Genomic DNA, 19,164 nt, shown 5'->3' on the forward strand with positions numbered 1-19,164 from the left:
TTTGGGACTTCCAATGTTTACACTGTCTCGATCATAGGGTGATTAGAATCACACAACATAAATACTGCTATCACCCATTTGTGTAATCTACAACATCGAACAATATCTTTAGATTGTGTCTATCTTAGTAAATCAAAGCCTCAATTACCAGAGTCATAAATACAATTAAAATCACAAAAAAAAAAAAAAAATGTTGTCTGGCTCAACAAAAATCTTACCAACAGAGATATTTGGTAAGCCCAATCATAAATTATAGCAATAACAGTATTTTGTTGAGCCAGATGATAAAATGTAGCAATGTTAGTAAGATGTTTGTTGAGCAGACGATAAAATGTAGCAATGTTAGTAAGATTTTTGTTGAGCAGACGATAAAATGTAGCACTGTCAGTAAGATGTTTGTTAAGCAGACGATAAAATGTAGCAATGTTAGTAAGATTTTTGAGCAGACGATAAAATGTAGCAATGCTAGTAAGATTTTTGTCTAGCCAGATGATAAAATGTAGCAATGTTAGTAAGATTTTTGTTGAGCAGATGATAAAATGTAGCAATGTTAGTAAGATTTTTGTTGAGCAGACGATAAAATGTAACAATGTTAGTAAGATTTTTGTTGAGCAGACGATAAAATGTAGCAATGTTAGTAAGATGTTTGTTGAGCTAGACAATGTGTTCTTTCAGGTTTTATGATTTGAATTTTAATAACAGTCAGAAGGCATATCATCTCAGTTATGAAATATTCATATTTATTCATTCAGGGTAAAATTAACAGATATTTCCTTTTCACAAGGTTAATAAAAAGTATATTAATTTGTCTTTAATTTTCATCTTTATTTTTGGATATTCTAACTGTTATAGGTTTTTTCTTGATGACTGTACCATTGAGTTTCAATGCGCGGTCTGCCATACTTTTGTCCTCAAACCACACAAAGCCATACCTGCAAAAAAAAAGAAAGAAGAGTCTTCTGATGAATTGAAGTTGTTTGGTGAAAATACATACGTTATAATACACAAATTGAACATTTGAGAATTAATATCTAGGACTCTGACTCTGGTTTCATTGTTCAAAATGAAACATTCTACTCAGAAAAAAATATTTTTTAACCAAAGTGTAAAATGTGAAATGACTTCATAATTATTATGAAAATATTTGACAATTATGTGATTATCTATTCAAAACGTTATCTACATCGCTGATATTAAACATAAATAATCTTTATTTATACTGGATAGTTCTTTAAGCATATGAACACTTGTCTCCAAAGAAATCCAGTGAGGGCCATCCCTCATGGGTTCAGTGTTAATGCACGAGGAAACCAGAGTACCCGGGGAAAACCTGCGATGTTCGGTAGAGTAGAATTTAATCACATACTGAATGGGTTCAAACCCCGGCTGCAGTGGTAAGAGGCAAGTGGTTAACCCACTCGGCCACCGACAACCCTATTGTTATCATTACAGATGGTACTGTGTACACAAGCTTGATGACCTTGTGTAAACAGTAAATAAAATCAATCAAAAGATAACAAATCAGTCCCTCATGTGTCACTCTTTGTTTACTTACCCTTTACTTTTCTTTGAAGTCTGTCTTCTGACGATGATGACTCTGTCTGGCTCAAGATCTTGACCATCGAATAACTCTAGCAGGTCCTTTTCTTGTGTACTAAGGCTTAGGTTACCCATGTACAATTTACCAGAATCTGAAAAAGATATTTTTACAATCAACAGTTACAGTTTGCAAGTCAGCAATTCCTTGATGCAAAAGAGGGAGGCAGTAAAAAAAACAAAAGATTTAATAACAAATCTACTGAGGGCGCCCTACACTTTCGCACATCATAAGGGACATTCACACAAGCTCAACAAACAAACACCAATCGTTTAGGTCAAACACACACTGTTATCATTGAAGGAGTGAAAATTTTCGTGTAAAATTGGGTTAGAAGTGCGAAAATGAAGTTCATCAATTGCATTGACGCCAGACTCCCCCCCCTCCCCCTACACATGAAGTTGAACTAGTGACACATTGTGCGATCCTCCCTAAGGCAAAGGTACTAGCCAGTAAAAACAAAAGAATAATTTACTAAAATGACGGGGGCACCCTACACTTTGGCACATCACTAGGGAGAAAGTCCACACACTGATTTGGGCAAGTTGAACATTTGTTGGCATCTGGTGTGTTTCTGAGAATAGACTGCTTTGGTTACGGGTCACAACAAAAGAATTTATCAAAAATACATTGAGGGCGCCCTACTCACAATATGAGGTCATCGTCACAGACATTTATATGCTTTGCTCAGTCAGCTAGTGTACCCCATATATTGATGCCATTGTTACATGTTTAGAAAAACAGAAATAATTTTCCACCTCCGTGCAACGCATTGTGGGTATTTTCCTCACCGTTTGTTCTCTCTATCATGTGATATATCATTAAGTTACTTTCTTTCCCATTCATTGGTGACGGCATACCCATTCCATTCAACTCTACAGCTGCGTTGGCATCTTCTTCGGTGTCAAAGGTCAACACTGCATACCTTAATATTCAAATAATAATAGTAACATCACAATAGTGGTTCAAAGCATTTTATAAATATTACATCTGGCACGGACCTAAAATTGCAAAACAGCTCTTTAAGCCTTCCTCAAGTCTCTGGAGAGCATAAAATCTGTCAGTTTGATACACTACATTATCTTACTCAATGAATCAAAGTTGTAATGAACTCTCTTGAAAATATTCACGAATGATATTTCCCTAGTCTAGTTCCTATACTATGCATTACAATCACTACCATCATCCACACTCAAGTATAGGGAAAGTCCTTATTCTAGCACATAAATCTGTGCTACCCCTGCTGTGCAAAGGGTAAACGACACATGTCAGTAGTAATCCATCACAAATTGACAGGCAGTTGTAATTGGTTAGTCTCTTTAGACAATTACTCATTAACCAAACTCCACCTCTCCAGTCTGAAACTAAAATTATATGAACGAAGTTGAGGGTAGCACAAAACCTTGTGATTTTGCTGTGCGATTTTTATGGAAACTTACCGTTTCAGATAAACATATGTAGTAATAACAGAACGCCATGCCACATGAGTTCCAGTGTGGAGTTCTCAGGGGTATTTGCACTCGTTACTTGTAGTATCTTCTGTTGCACTTGCACTCGTTACGCTCATGAAAGTATGGGCGCAGAGAACACTGCAAGCACTCATGCATATAACCCAAGTACGCCACACTTGCACTCTCGTGTCATGGGGTTCTGTCATATTCTATCGATATATTTTGAAACCGGAATGATGATTAATAAAAGTCATATTAAATAAGTATGATCGACATACTTGACCAACTTTGTCTTCTTGTGTCTCCCATGCCGGACCATTTTAGTAGCATCCCTGAATTCAATTTTGGGAAACAAGTCACATTCCCCAAGGAAGAAGTAGAGCGTTTCCCTGTTAACACCATTGGGTAAATTTCCACAATGGACAGGATATTTATCTGTCAAGAAATGAGAATAACAATAATTTTAACAGGTTATTTCTTGCTCTTCTATAAATGGTGGGGGGGGGGGGGGGGGGGGGGTAAATGGGTAGAAGCCCTACTACACTTGACATGTGACTGCAGTCTCTTTCTCTTGACAAAGATAGCACTAACTAATAACTATGATGTCATTTCCTGTAAAGGTTTGTGGGAAACCGTACTAACATGACATAACAGTTACTGCAGTCTCTTTCTCTTGACAAAGATAGCACTAACTAATAACTATGATGTCATTTCCTGTAAAGGTTTGTGGGAAACCGTACTAACATGACATAACAGTTACTGCAGTCTCTTTCTCTTGACAAAGATAGCACTAACTAATAACTATGATGTCATTTCCTGTGAAGGTTTGTGGGAAACCGTACTAACATGACATAACAGTTACTGCAGTCTCTTTCTCTTGACAAATATAGCACTAACTAATAACTATGATGTCATTTCCTGCAAGGTTTTAGTATCTAATGATCAATGTGTTTGGTTAATCGGGCTTATATCATCATTTTGTGGAGTGAAGGAAACTTCAACTGTGTGACAGTGACAAATTATGTGCCGCTGAATACAATCATCTTGGAACCTACCTAATTTCATTTTCTTTATTCCCTTGTCCTCTTCCCCACTCTCTGATGCTGATCGTTTGCTTGTCTCAGCTGGTTGTTCATTCTCTTTCTCTGGTACAATTTCTTTATTACTTTCCAAATTAACAGATTGAACTGCTTTCCTTTCAGGTTTTATTTTTGTACTGTCTGTCATTTCTAGTGATCCTTCTTCAACCGTAACTTTTGACGTTTTACTCAAATTAAGTGAAGGTGTTCCTTTCGCCTCTTTCTTTCCTGTAATTTTGGGCGTTTCTTCCGACGACTCAACTGATTTTATTTCTCTCTTCGGTGTCTTCTTTCTAGCTTCCTGTGTCTTTTTAGAACCTTTTGGAGTTTGCGTTTCTTTCTTCTTGGTATCTGTTTCCACGGAAACTGTCTCTTTCTCAGTTTCTTCATCTTCAATTGTTGTGTCTAAAGATGTAACTTTTGGAGTTGAGGTATCTATTTTGGGGAAAGTAATAACAAAGGAATCATCATCGTCTCCTGATTGGTCATCAAGTTCTGCGTCCTCTTGCTCAACTTTATCTTCAATTTTCCTCTTTTTGCCTGATTTTGGGGTCTTCTTTTCTTTGCCAACACTACGATCTTTCTTCAGCTTTGGAGTGCGAGTCTCATTTTTTGAGGTTTTCTTGACACTAGATGACACCTCTTTGTCAAGTACCACTGCCTTAGTTGGTGTTTTCAAACTTTTCCTCTTCTTTGCACTCACACTTTTACTTTCTGTCGTTTTCTTTTCAGTAGCAGGTGTTGCAACCTTTGGTGTCTTCAGAACAGGTGTTCCTTCATCTGTTATCTGGAAATTCCAAAAATTTATTTTGGTTTAATATTGTTAAAAAGTTAATATGGTTCTGAAAGGAAAGGTAGCTATTAATAGTATCTACATAATGATCAGTGTGCCCTCTAAGCCAATTTGACATGCCACTGACACGCAATTTCTAGTGACGCACCAAATTTGGTGTTCCCCTATCTCTTACTATGTGGTGACTCACAAGAAATCCCAGTTTTTCTCATTTTGACTAAAAACAACAAAATTTGGCTATCATTAGAGGGCACACTGACAATGATGTACAAAAGCAAGTCACTTTCTGATGAACTCCCCATACACCAAAATCTTCTGTTTTGGGATGGAAATTTCTGGCCACTGTGTCTTCACAAAAAAAAGTTGGGGTTAAGCTGTTCAATCCTGACTTTTCAAATCATTCTATCAGCCATTCAGAACTTATTACCAATAGTTACAACTGCAGACATCAGACTTTGGATGAAAGGAACCTGTTACAAACAGGGGAAGTAAACAACTGAATTGGATTAATAACACTTGGCACAGCATGTTGGAAAAGCAGAGACTTGTGTTATATTCCATCATTTGATAAGAACAGTTTTATGGCCACTTTACATAATAGTTCACCTTCACAAACAAATCTCCAGTTCCCTAGCATTTCATGTACACATAAAGAGGCCATAAAACTGTTCTTATCAAATCATGGTGTTTAATATAAGTCTCTGCTGCACTAACATGTTGTGTTAAGTGTCCAATTCAGTTGTTTACTTTCCCTTTTTGTAACAGATTGTGTTTGTCCACGGTCTGATGTCAGCAGTTGTATATTGTATTTATTTTACTAGATTCTCTCCAAACTTGTTCTGTAGGGGAAATCTTACATTTAAGCATTGTTCAATATCTTGTACACGCATAATTAAAACATTACTGACTTTACAGATAAATGCAAAATACAAAATTTGAGACTATCTATTCAATGTTACCTTTAAGTTTCTCTTTTTGCCACTACGTGGAGTTTTGCTTCCTTTACCACTAAACATGGTTGTTTTCAGTTTAACTTGTGAGCTGTAACAAATATTGCAACATATAATTAAACAACATATTAAGATATAATAATCCATGTGTGTGTGTGTAAAAAAGATAATATATATATCATATAATTTACATATAGAACCTCATTATAAAGTTGTACATATATATATATATATATATATATATATATATATATATATATATATATATATATATATATATATATATATATATATATATATATATATATATATATATATATATATATATATATATATATATATATATATATATGTTGAGGGTAGAAGATGTACATCAACATCTCCTGACGAGTGATTTACTCACGAAACAGGCTTGAAGAGACCCGACTTGATTTTCTTCTACCCTCAACATATACTCCGCTCTCGAGCACTGTACTACGGACAAATCTTACCACTGACTTCCTATATATATATATATATATATATATATATATATATATATATATATATATATATATATATATATATATATATATATATATATATATATATATATATATATATATATATATATATATATATATATATATATATATATATATATATATATATATATATATATATATATATATATATGAGCACTGGCACTAAGATGGAGGCATCAGTGTTCACTTATGTTACATTCAAGAAGGGTTTCAGTCATCAAACATACCCACAAACAATGTACATGTTTTGAAGTACAGTAGTACAGCTTGCAGACGGAGTAATGCGTCGGGACTCGATTCTGACTGTTGTCTTTCTTCCCAACAAGGCAGAATCGAGACTACTTATGCCTGTATAGAGTACACTGTACTAGTGACTAGTGTGTGTGTGTGTGTGTGTGAATGGTGTGGAATAGAATGTGATTTGGTTACTACATGACTTATATGATAATCTGTCGATTTGAAAGACTATACAAAGTATGGTGCATGTACACGCGATACAAACCTTATGTTCCCTATCTTACTCAGTAATTGTCATGTTTCGTACAATAAGGAACCGTGAAAACAGGAATAAGAGAAGTGAACCTACCGCACGTGTTGATTGCCTCCGAGTGCACTTTAAAATAACCTTTGACACGGAAATGCTATCCGTTTGTTTGTGAGAATTTCTTTCCTCGTTTAAATGAAATAAAATTGAAAATTTCTTTTGTCTGATTGCATTTAAGAATATTTTGGTGTCTTTTGATATAATCGGACATTTAAATATGTTAATACCACATTGCAATGATATTTGGTGACCACTTATTCATTTTCCATTCATATTCATAATCATCTTTGTTTTGCGAAGCATTCTGGGTAAAGTTGTCTAATATGGCTGATCGATGGAGGATTTTCATTGAAGCTAACACACCCGTCTATCACCTGTATTTAGGTACGTATCGTAACGAAAGTATCATTATAATAATTAAGCTGGTACAGTGAACCGAGGAATGCAAAATTCACGTTGGTTGTAATGCTATGTGGGCGGGAATTGGCAATTAACAGGTACACAACATGATATATGCAGTTCTGTCTACCTCGGTGTCTAGTCTGTAGTCGACATCGACAACAACAACGACTCCAGAACTAGAGGATTTTATAATAAAATCATGAATTAAGGTGTTCCCGACCAATAATATCGCATATACGATTCACATTATTTAATAACGTCAGAATATTTTCTGTAAAATTTATTGATAAACGAGGAAATAAGATTACACCATAACATAACTGGTCAGTGAAGTAACTGTTCACCGTTATATGTTTATTATGTGTTTTTTATAATTTTCCCCGGGATTTGAAGATATGTCGACGCGGTCTTTTGTACGGCTATTCAGAAAATTATACAGTCTTCTATATTCTGAAAATGTCAGACTATTGATGTATGCATAGTGGCAAGTTTTACCTTTAATATTTATCTGTCTGGTGCCAGGGGCATTGTCGTTGTCGCATGTCGCCCTTGCCCCTACCCTTACTTACCCGCACCCGCTCAAGTCATTATTGTCTAGGTGATTCAGAGAACTAGGTCTTTCGGCTGTGTTACTAAAATGCTTCAACGAATGTAGATGTATATTTTCTGTCTTTTTTCTCAACAAAAGCCGAGCCAAATTGTTTTAAAGTAGTGAGACTAAGAGCAATGTGTAGTTATAAGTTAGTCGAATCTATGATTCAAAACCTGACTATCAATTCCTAACACAATGACTTGTTGAAAAGAACAATTTGATAAAACACACCAGGTCATCAAGTCAATGTAATAAGTGCAGCATTAGTTTTTGATGAGAGGTTTTGTTTTTTGTTTTAAGCTATGCATCATTCTGAAGTTTCCACTCATTATTATGAAAAGTGATAAAAAATTAAAATGAAAAACTAATGCTACAATTATGTCATCCACTAATTATGGGTCATTTATTTTACTAACCCCAACTTTTTATAGAACAAAAATAAATTTGAAAATCAACCAATCTAAATTAAAATCCAAAACACAACTTCAGTAGATAAACAGTGTGTTGATATTCATTTTGATACAAATTATGGTAGAAATGATGTTGGCGTGGTGCTTCACACATGGGACATTACAGCTAAAATGATGTACGTAGGCTTGGTGTTTCAGTAATCAGGCATTACGTTTTTGACACAGTGATAGACAATTCCAACATCACACTAACAATAACAGAGACACAATAAACACAGCAGGATCCTTTGCCCAATCACATTGAACACTGATAAGCATTGCTATTCTTTCACAGTGCAGTAAAAACAGGCTTCTCATGAAAACATTGCACATGGACTTGATGATTTTAATGGTTGCAATTGTTTATTGTCTAACTGACAATCAACATATCAACTTGACTACTTCTACATCCCCTCTTAGACTGACAGATCAGCCACTGTGGCATTGGGCACGGTCTAATCACCATTTTCCCCAACCGTTAAGGTAGGCTGATAAACCCGAAGCGATGACATCATTACAGTCTATGAATGCAGCTGCAGTACATAGACTCAGCCAACCAAGACGGTTGTAATTGTGTTGGTTGTCTGATGTGGAAACTGTTTGTCATGTTGTTTTGCCCCCCAACACTGGCAACAATCTTTTCTTTCCACTGGGGTTGGCCAATTCAGGGGGTGCCCCCACAAGGCATATTATACAGACTAAAGTACAAGACTTGCTTACTTTATTTTTGACTGTTCTTTGCAGTGTCCCTGTAGGTGATAGCAGTGTTGATATCTCAATGAATCAGGAGCCATGGCACAGTCTGTAGTTGTTGATCATGCAAACAATGGACCTATGTTTGGATGGCAGCCTGAACCTCTACAGGTATTGGTACTTTTGATTCTAAAATAAATGACCTTCATTGACCCATGGTGACTGCCATTGACCTGTATTTGCCCATTTTGATCTCATCGTTCTGTTGTGATCTACATTAACCTGTGGTGATGCACGTTGACCTTTGGTGACCTACATTGACCCATGATGACCGAGATTGACTTATGGTGACCTGTGGTGACTGTCAGTCGTCTACATTGACGTTTGGTGACGTATGTTGACCTATTGTGACTGACATTAAAGTGGCCATATGGATGAGGATTGGGGTATTTATTTTGGTTTTTAATTTATAAAACAATTTTATCATGGCTTCCTACTTGAAAAATCAATGTGATACAACATGTGTGCCAAGTCCTTGTTTGTAACTCAATAAATTGCAAAAGCAAAGATAAATGTGTAAAATCGTTCTTATTGTACGTACAATAACAAACTTTTTTTTTTACATATATTTTAGCTTTTTGCAATGTATTGAGTTACAAACACAGACTTGGTCTATGTTGTTTCATAGTGATTTTTCAAGTAGGACACCATGATAAAATTGTTTTATAAATGAAAAACCAAAATAAATATCTCAATCCTCATCCATATGGCCACTTTAACCTAGGCTGACCTGCATTTACCCGTAGTGATCTCCATTGTCATTTGGCACATTTGACTCGTACAATCATGATATCATTTCTGAAAATGGTCTTCCACAGTCTTGATTATCTACATGCTAATATAACAAAGTCAATGCAAATTTCCTTGAAGTGAAATTGTGTACACCATAAAAATGGTTGCTATGATAAAATTATTTGATCAGATCATTCACATTTTACTTATTTATGTGTTTGTATAGAATTCAGGGCTTGGTGGTAGGAATTCACCTGGAGACCAACGGAAACTCATTGGAAATGGTAAGTCTGCATTGACATGTCTTATCAACTAATATCAAGTGGAAACATAGATACAGGCAATGGTCACAATACTCAACACTTTTGATAGAATCATATCAACTTGACAAGTACAGGAGTCATATCGTTATTTTTGTGATCAAAAGTATTAATGGACTTAAAGGAACAAGAGCAATTATTTTTTTTGAAATTTCTAGGGGGAAAAAATCATTTTTTTTGGTAGAAATTTTAGAAGTATTCCATATGAGTAAGTGAATCAAACCTTTGGAAGGTTGAGCTTCATATTCCAGACCAGATAATGGTACCCACTTTATAAGGTGCATTCTGATTGGGTAGATAACAAAGGAAACAAGCACACCTATTGGCTGTATTGTTAATGAGTTATAAAGTGTCCAATCAGGGGCAACCTTGTAATAACTTCACATTGCCTGACTGACATAGAAAATTATTTGCCAGGTAGTCAAATAGCATCAAACTTGCATGTGACTTTTGAGTGTTGTTGACAGGCAGATTAAAAAGATTGTGAACTGCTATGTTAATTCACTATGAACTAAATTTTCCTTTTTTTTTACCAGGTTTTTCCTGTTCAAAATGTCACCAAATGTTTCCCAGTGCCATTGCCCAGATTAACCATGAAATGAATGAATGTCATCATGGGCATTCCAGTAACCATGGTAACCTTGTGTCTACTCTCAATTCACAAGTTTCACATCATCTTGGTCAATCACCAAACCAGGAAGGGTCATCGTTTGCCAGAAATTCAAATTTCCATGGAAACCAGTCGGACTCTTCACCATCACCTGGTTCACCAGGTGAAATCCCTCACATGAGACAGAAACCGTCATCTCCGGGAGAAATTCCAAAACGCCAGCGAGGTCGTCCAAAGAACACACGAGTGATTCTCGTACCACAGCCGGTTTTTCCCGGTCATGTCCAGGAAGTGCCAATGAACAGAGAGTACAAGTGCCAGTTATGTCCACATGTTTACTACACCAAGGCAGACATGCAACGACATGCTCGGTCTCACGTTGAAAACAAACCGTACAAGTGTACGCACTGTGACAAGACATTTGCAAATTCTTCCTACCTATCACAACATTCTCGCGTCCACACAGGTGAAAAACCGTATCACTGCGCACGATGTGGCAAGGGTTTTAAACAGCTCTCACACTTACAGCAGCACACACGGACACATACTGGTGAAAAACCATACCAATGCCACATACCAGGGTGCGGTAAAGCATTCTCACAACTCGCAAATCTTCAACAACACTCACGCAGACACAACAAAGACAAGCCATTCAAGTGTCCACACTGCTACCGCGTTTACGCCGATCTGGCCAGCCTCCAATCACACGTGCCGTCGCACGCAAACACAAGACACGAAAAGAAATTCTCCTGTAGGATCTGTGGGAAAGCATACACGCAAGAGTCGTACTTGATGAAGCATATGTTGAAGCATCCAACAGAACCGCAGTATGCAAGAGAGTTTCCATGTAATGTGTGCGGGAAGAAATTTTCACAGCAAGCATACCTTGAGAGACATATTCAAAAAAGGCATTCAGGTGGTGGCCGAAGAACTAATAATTCCCATTCACCTAATGCGAACTCCAAGTCGGACAATTCTGAAAGTCCCAACAGCATAGACATACCTATTTCTCATGGCTTCTCTTTAAGTATGGCCAGCAACTTATCATTTTCAACCTCCAAATCATCCAAACATCCCATTCTCAATGTTCCAATGATGCCACAGTTGCCAGACATGAGGTCAGCGCTTGGTTTGATGCCAATGTCGCGTCCTGGAATTCCCGTTCCTGGAGTAAGTACCACTTCCACAGTTGGACTACACAGTAGCGGCAGTGATCCCCGGGCTGTTGTTCCAATGATGTTGCCACGACATATGTCTCCCCCTGTGTCGCGAGGCATCGACCTGCCTCTGTTATCAATGAGTCACTTTGACTGCAAGAGTACAACAATAAACAGTGCAGCAAGGACAGAAGGCAATAGTATAGAAAGTGGGCATGTTGTCACAAGTGCAGGCAGTGGTGCCAATATACCAAGCAGCACAATCAATATTAATTCGTCGATGAGTATACCCAGAACGTCAGCTTTCACGTCAACAGGTGGGGGTTCTGTTGTTATGTTATAGCCATCATTGTGCTCATGGTAATTTGTTTATCATGGTTAAAATAACCAGTGGATCAATACTACTATGGAAAACAAAGTGTCGACAACCTAAGATAGACACAGACTAAAACTATTGTTGATATACTAATATGGAAATCAAGCTATAGACAAACTAAGATAGACACAGACTAAAACTATTGTTGATATACTACTATGGAAATCAAGCTATAGGCAAACAAAGATAGACACAAACTAAAACCATTGTTGATATACTGCTATGGAAACCACAGTATCAGCTAACTAAAATCAACTCAAACTTATCAATGGACTTTGATATAATTACACTCACAGTAGGGTGGTTTCTCTGATAGCAAGTTTACCTCAAGTGGCAGCATATTTAATCTCATTTAGTGTGTACACTATCTTATGATTAGTACCATGAAAATAACCTGTGGTTGTGTCATGTTTGTAAATACTGCTAGAGAAGTTGAGCTATTGGTTACAATAGACCCAAAATTATTGCTGCAACATGTAAGCGATGTATGAATATTGATGTCATTACGCTCACAGTGGGGTGGCATCCCTGATAACAAGTGGAGCCCATTTAAACTCATTCAGTGTTCTCTATCTTCATTACAAGGCAATATGCCTTTCCAAAATTTGCCATGGTGGAGCTCTACTTCCTGTCTGTGTGTACCTTGGGGGTATACATGGTATAGGTTATTCAGTTAATCATAGAGCACTGCTGCTTTCCACGATGTCTGAACAATACGAAAAACATCTGTGATTTACTCTTCTACAGAATACCAAGGGACAAAACTCTTATGAAACGGTACTATGAGGTGACGATACCCCAATTTGAGCGAGGGCGCTGTATTGTCAACTTCCTGTTTGCAATCTGCAATGGCCTATTATATCTACATAACCAAGGCACAACTATCACCCACTTGTGTACTCTACCACATGCAAAAACAGTATAGTTTTAGTTTGGATCTATCATAATTTGCCTATAGCTTGATTTCCATAGTACTTAGTAGTAACTCAAATATACTTTGATGCTCCAGGATGCTGTTCTTGGGTTGTAAATCACCTATATTATGATCATGACCAGTTTAAACGTTTAGAGAACGATAAAAGTTTGTGATTACTAGTAGAATGACACAGTAATCCAGCGTTGTTTTTGTAACTGTTGGTCCGCAGCCTTTAAGGCTATCTAGAGTACAAAAGTATTTTACTAGGGACTAAGAGTTCCATTTCACAAAATTAAATATTACCTGGTATGAAAACTCATCAATTTGCAATTTCATGTCACAATATTAGTAGTATTTGTTATTCAGATTGTTAATACTAGGTTTTATATATACCTACGTTACCAAGGCGACCATACCAGTGTGACCCTTCCCATAGCGTCTTGTATGTATAGGAAAAATCAGAAGTTTCATTCTATTTATTGGAAAGACAAAAGATTCTATAGTTTGGCCACTAGAGGCGCTATTCAATTGGACCATGTGCCTGAAATGTGCAACTGCTACGCTTTATGTTATTCAAGACTGTAACCATCTGACTATTTCTCTCACAGTGTATACTTACGTATTGTCTGTACTGAAATACAAAAATTAGTAGATATCAGCCTTAGTTCCTTAAGGAAAATTGAAAAATATGTAATTAGTTTTGTTCTTTATATCAAGGTACAAACCTTGTTGATGTAATCCTGTAGGGCTTATATACATATCATGTCGAAAGCTAGAGTTAAACTCTACCACAAGAAGTGATGAACAAAGTACAAAACTATGCCATGGTTTTTTTATTTATCAAAATTTTCAGTTCTTCAACTCATTGATTATATAAAGTGATGTACCTGTTTCTCTAAAATTAATGAAATGTGTAAAAATTAAGAGGCAAAGTACACCAATCAAAAACTGAGCAAATTTCAAACAAAGTGACAATCTTTGACAAGCAATATAATGTAATATTTGATTATCGATATCAAAGCCTGTTATTGTTTGAACCCACAGGAAGCACAATGTAGGGTTAAAACAATACAATTCTTAGCACATAAGCATAAACAGTTATATTTTGCAAAAGTTTTGTAGGGTTAATAATTATATAATGATGTTCGTTTTCATAGAGTGATTTCCCACTCAGCTCAAAGCACTTTACAATTATTAACCTTGGCGTAGATCTATAGTAACACAACAGCTATTTATACTTCCTCATCTTGCTTGGGTGCAACTGATCCATTGTAGCCTCAGCATAGGATTAAAGCATTCATATAGCAACCTCTATCCTGCCAGGTCCCCAATTATACAGCTGGGTTGACTGAGGCAAAGTCATGGTTCAAATCTTGCCCAAAGACGTTAGCCATTCAGAATGGCAATGCAATAGCAAGGCTTAAACCTGTGATCTGCTGATTCCAAGGCAGGCACTCTAACCATTCAACCATCATGACTCCAAGATATTTTTTCAAAATGCCGACTGACTCAAGTGCAAAATATTACAGATGATTTCAAACCTATTCCTACTGTAAAAAGAAATTGTAACTCATGCAGTGGCTGCAACGCAGTCGCATAGCAGCTCAATGACTAGTACGCATGCGCGTCCTATATACTATGCGATTGTTTGGGGGTGGTTTTATCCAAGGATGCATTGCGGCGCAATGACTACGCATGTGTGTTCCATATACTATGTGCATTCTCCACGCGGAGGGCGCTATCTACAATATCATTGTCAGGCAGCCCAGGCAGCCAGTCACAAATGAATCTAGCCTGCACGAGCTTATGGGCTTTGCCTAGTTATGATATTAAAAATTCAGTCCTTTCCATAGTATACAAATACATTATTATAGGAACTTTCATCTCATGTTTTCACAAGCTGAAGTGGGGATAGTATTTTGGAAAATAGTCTTTGTTATTCCAAGAAGGAACCATTATTATTGTAGGAGGCTAATACAATTGTTGTGCCAAATTTTTAGATATGTATGTGACAGTCTGTCCAGCAAGCACATGTAAACAATTTTATAGTACATATTACTTACAGATTCTTTGTAAAATGCATCACTGGTTAATCAACTTGTAAATTCTACTAGATATTTTATGGCAGTGTGCGCCTCAGAAATGAAAGTCTGAAACCTTTGCAATTACTCTATTCAAGGAAACTCGATCCCATTCTCAGTTCAAATCAAGAAAAAAAATCAGGGGTGACCATGTAATGTTTGGAGATAGAGGTCATAACAAACCTATTTTAGAATCCAATATGGCCGCCGAATATAATGTATACTCTTTGGGGAAAATAAAGACGGTCTATATTCATGAAAACAAGATGAACCCCAAATTCTTCTATTATTTCAAAAGGAATAAGATCAAGCTTTCTTCTGGCAAAGTTTGGTGTTATTTTAAGAACATTAATTTTGAGAGCATTGGTTTCCGAGGTGCATTTTAGTTTTGATTTGATCACTGTCTCCACTGTATAACTTCGCTCCATATGCTGCACATGCATAACTGTATACTATAGACATGTATGAGAATAAGGCGACAGTCTTGTTCTATTTTGACCCTCTAGTATGAGGTAAAGTGCTATTGCTGGTACCAAGAATTGCATTTTTTCATTCAAATTATGTTGACTTGCATATATGATTATTAGTTTTCATATGAATATGAAATGTCTGTATTATCACAAATGGACTCTGAATTTAGTGTGCCCTCTAATGATTGCCAAATTTTGTTGTTGTGAGTAAAAATAAGAAAAACTGGGATTTCTTGTGAGTCACCACATAGTAAACACCAAATTTTGGTACATCACTAGAAACCTGCATGTGCATCAGTGGTGAGGCAAATTGGCTTAGAGGGCACACTGGTCACCACATAGTAAGAGATAGGGGAACACCAAATTTTGGTGCATCACTAGGAACTGTGTGCATCAAATTGGCATAGAGGACACACTGACTGTGATGAAACATAATGTAATGTTCACTTCGACCAATCATATTTTGTCACATTTTACACTTACGAATCTAAAATACGTACTATCAATACAGACAACAATGTAAACTAATGTTCACTTCAGTCAATCAAATTTTCCCTACGAATACAAAAGATGTATTGTCAAAATGTAATGTTCATTTTGGTCAATCAGCATTTTCAAGTTTTCTGTATGAATACAAAAATGTGAACTATCAAAACTGGCAACAGTGTAATGTAATCTAATGTCCACTTTTGCCAATCTGATCTTGTCAAGATATTCGCTACGAATACAAAATGTGAACTTGCAAAACTTACAACGATGTAATGTAATCTGATGTCCACTTGCACCAATCAAATTTTGTCTAGAATTTCCCTACACAAATACATAATGTATACTATCAAAATCTGATATTTGCTTGGGCTTTGGTTCGTTTGGCTCGTTCCAACGGTTTTGTCCAGACTTTATCTATGAATACAAAATGTGTATATTATCAGAACAGGGTATGGTTTGCTATGTAGAATGTACTGATGTGTGTAGACCAAGCACTTCACCAATCACTGTTTTTTCTCACTTCTCAAATTTTACGAGACTTCTTGTCAATACTTCATTTGAGTACAATTAGTGATATAGCTTTCAGTCATAACCATACATCCATTATGACCAACTTAAACTAATCTTTTAACACTACACAAAGTTCTTGCTGTAGTTTTTGAGTACAAAGTTAACTTTTAAAAAGTACAGAAAAACAATTTTTTTTTTCTATATTTCAAAGATTCAACTAACTCAAATAGTTCAAATTATTTGTATTTTATGGGTTGTATGTATGTTTATGAAACAAAATATTTTTAGTGGTTTTAATATGTATTTTATTCAGTGTATCTAACTTTTCGTGTCAAAAATTGTGTTGTATCTTTAGAGTGACGTTTGTGTACAAGTACAAACACTTTTAAAGAAAAAGTACAGTCAGATTTATTTCTGCTTTCAGTACACTTGTATTGATTATTGCTATCAACTTGCACATAATTTTGGGTGGTAAAATAACACTTCGGTAACTTATTGAACTTTGAAATCTTGTTCGGCTATTTTGGCAATTCTCGCAAAGGTTTTTGGGAAACCTAACAGGAAATAGCATCATAGTTACTAGAATCCATAACAGAGATTGTGGTAATCATGATGTCATTTCCTGTAAGGTTTTCCCACAAACCCTTGCGAGATCCCAAAATGGCATCATAGTTACCACAAACGTGACAGAGATTGTGGTAACTATGATGTCATTTCCTGTACAGTTTTCCCACAAACCTTTGCAAGACAACCCCAAAATGGTAGGACACATGTAAGTGCTGTCACAACAGGTTTTTTGCAAAGATTTCAACATTCAATAAGTTACCAAGATGCTATTTTATCACTCAAATCATACGTTAGTCGATAGCAAAACTCAATACAAGTGTACGAAAGACAGAATTAAGTCTGACTGGACTTCTTGTTTAAGACAAAAAACCAATACTGTAAATACCACTTATTGTAATTAAATTTATTTCATTACAGCCGACACAGGATGAGCATGCACTTTTGATGAGATGAGATATCAAGTTCAGTGAAACTGGCCTCATGGTTGTATGTTAAGATAAACACAATAAACATAGCAGAGATTGACCTCTGAATGTGAAAGTGTTTCATTGTCTGGACTGTGTGGGCACTATGTAGTTGGATATTTTATGTATAAACAGATACAATCTGTCAAGCCAACCATGTGTCTATTGTAATGTGTCTACTGCTACTGTTTACACCATTAACCAAATACCGAGCAGACACTAAATGTGCGCTATATTTATCGTGTTAACCTTGTTGCCAGTCTCACTGAACTTGCTTTCTTGTGTAATCGAAAGTGCATGCTCATCCTGCAAAGGCTGTATTGGTGATGTATTTAATCCATGTGTTAGTCATTGTAACGAGTACAGAAATCTAACTTTTTCCAAAAAAAAACTGTGATTTTTGTCAGTTATTTTCAAGTCAACCTACCGTGATGATAATATAAATCTATAGTCTTTGCTTCCTTACCGAGACTGACCATTGTTATGTCTCCCTCTACCCCCCCCCCCCCCCCCCTCGAGTTTAAATCTCGGGTTCTCCCATTCAGAGAGCAGTCTTATTTGTGTCAGTGGATTACATAGGATCACTCTAGGAATGTGGTAATATGAAGTCCATGTAAAAGCAAGATTTTCTCTCTCTCTCTCTCTCTCTCACTCTCTCTCTCTCTCTCTCTCGCTCGCTCTCTCTCTCACACACTGAAAAGAATGAAAGGACTCTTAACTTCAGAATAATCATGTATTTATTTCTCCCATAATTTGTCATTATTGTGTTTCCTTCCAACAGATGATATCACGATATGAAATCAAGACTTACATCACAAAACTTACATTTATATGCTGAATTGTTTGTGAAAAATAAAGGTTTGTCAGTCCAAGAGTGAAAAATAACTGCTGATGAATCCAAGACATATGATTAAAAAACATATACTTCTAGAGTATGAGCTACAAAAAAGAATAGGGAACTTGCAAACCCGCCATGTTGAATGTTGCATCATGGGAAATGTCATTAGCATTGTAAACAATATTGTTACATTGTTTATAACCAGGAATGATCAATTCATAGTCACCCTGATCTTTGTCGGAGGTTTATTTTATCAGTAGCTACAGCTTAGGTATTACGATAATCACAGAAAATCCCATATCCAGATTTCATCTTCTTTTGTCGGCCACAATTTCATAAATAATATGGGGTCAGAGGTTACCAGCACTTAACCCACCGTTGGGATAGATCTTTACCATCTATCCAGATTTCATCTTCTTTTGTTGGCCACAATTTCATAAATAATATGGGGTCAGAGGTTACCAGCACTTAACCCACCGTTGGGATAGATCTTTACCATC

At 36.2% G+C, this 19,164-nt stretch overlaps 2 protein-coding genes across 2 annotated transcripts; one reads left to right on the top strand and one right to left on the bottom strand.

The window, feature by feature from the left end:
* Nucleotides 1–757: 757 nt before the first annotated feature.
* Nucleotides 758–7,036, bottom strand: LOC144451832 (uncharacterized). Its single transcript, XM_078142735.1, has 7 exons — nt 6,981–7,036; nt 5,880–5,961; nt 4,104–4,914; nt 3,327–3,483; nt 2,389–2,522; nt 1,556–1,691; nt 758–932 (listed from the first exon to the last, which is right to left on the bottom strand). The coding sequence occupies exons 2-7, from the start codon at nt 5,934–5,936 to the stop codon at nt 812–814; spliced, it is 1,416 nt and encodes a 471-aa protein (XP_077998861.1). The 5' UTR covers nt 5,937–5,961; nt 6,981–7,036; the 3' UTR covers nt 758–811.
* A 215-nt stretch (nt 7,037–7,251) lies between these two features.
* Nucleotides 7,252–18,185, top strand: LOC144451831 (uncharacterized). Its single transcript, XM_078142734.1, has 4 exons — nt 7,252–7,322; nt 9,126–9,245; nt 10,093–10,150; nt 10,723–18,185. Exons 2-4 carry the CDS (start codon nt 9,174–9,176, stop codon nt 12,294–12,296), a joined length of 1,704 nt encoding a protein of 567 aa, XP_077998860.1. The 5' UTR covers nt 7,252–7,322; nt 9,126–9,173; the 3' UTR covers nt 12,297–18,185.
* The last annotated feature ends 979 nt before the right edge of the window (nt 18,186–19,164 follow it).

This window comes from Glandiceps talaboti, chromosome 21, assembly GCF_964340395.1.
Source record: "Glandiceps talaboti chromosome 21, keGlaTala1.1, whole genome shotgun sequence".
Classification (NCBI taxonomy): domain Eukaryota; kingdom Metazoa; phylum Hemichordata; class Enteropneusta; family Spengelidae; genus Glandiceps; species Glandiceps talaboti.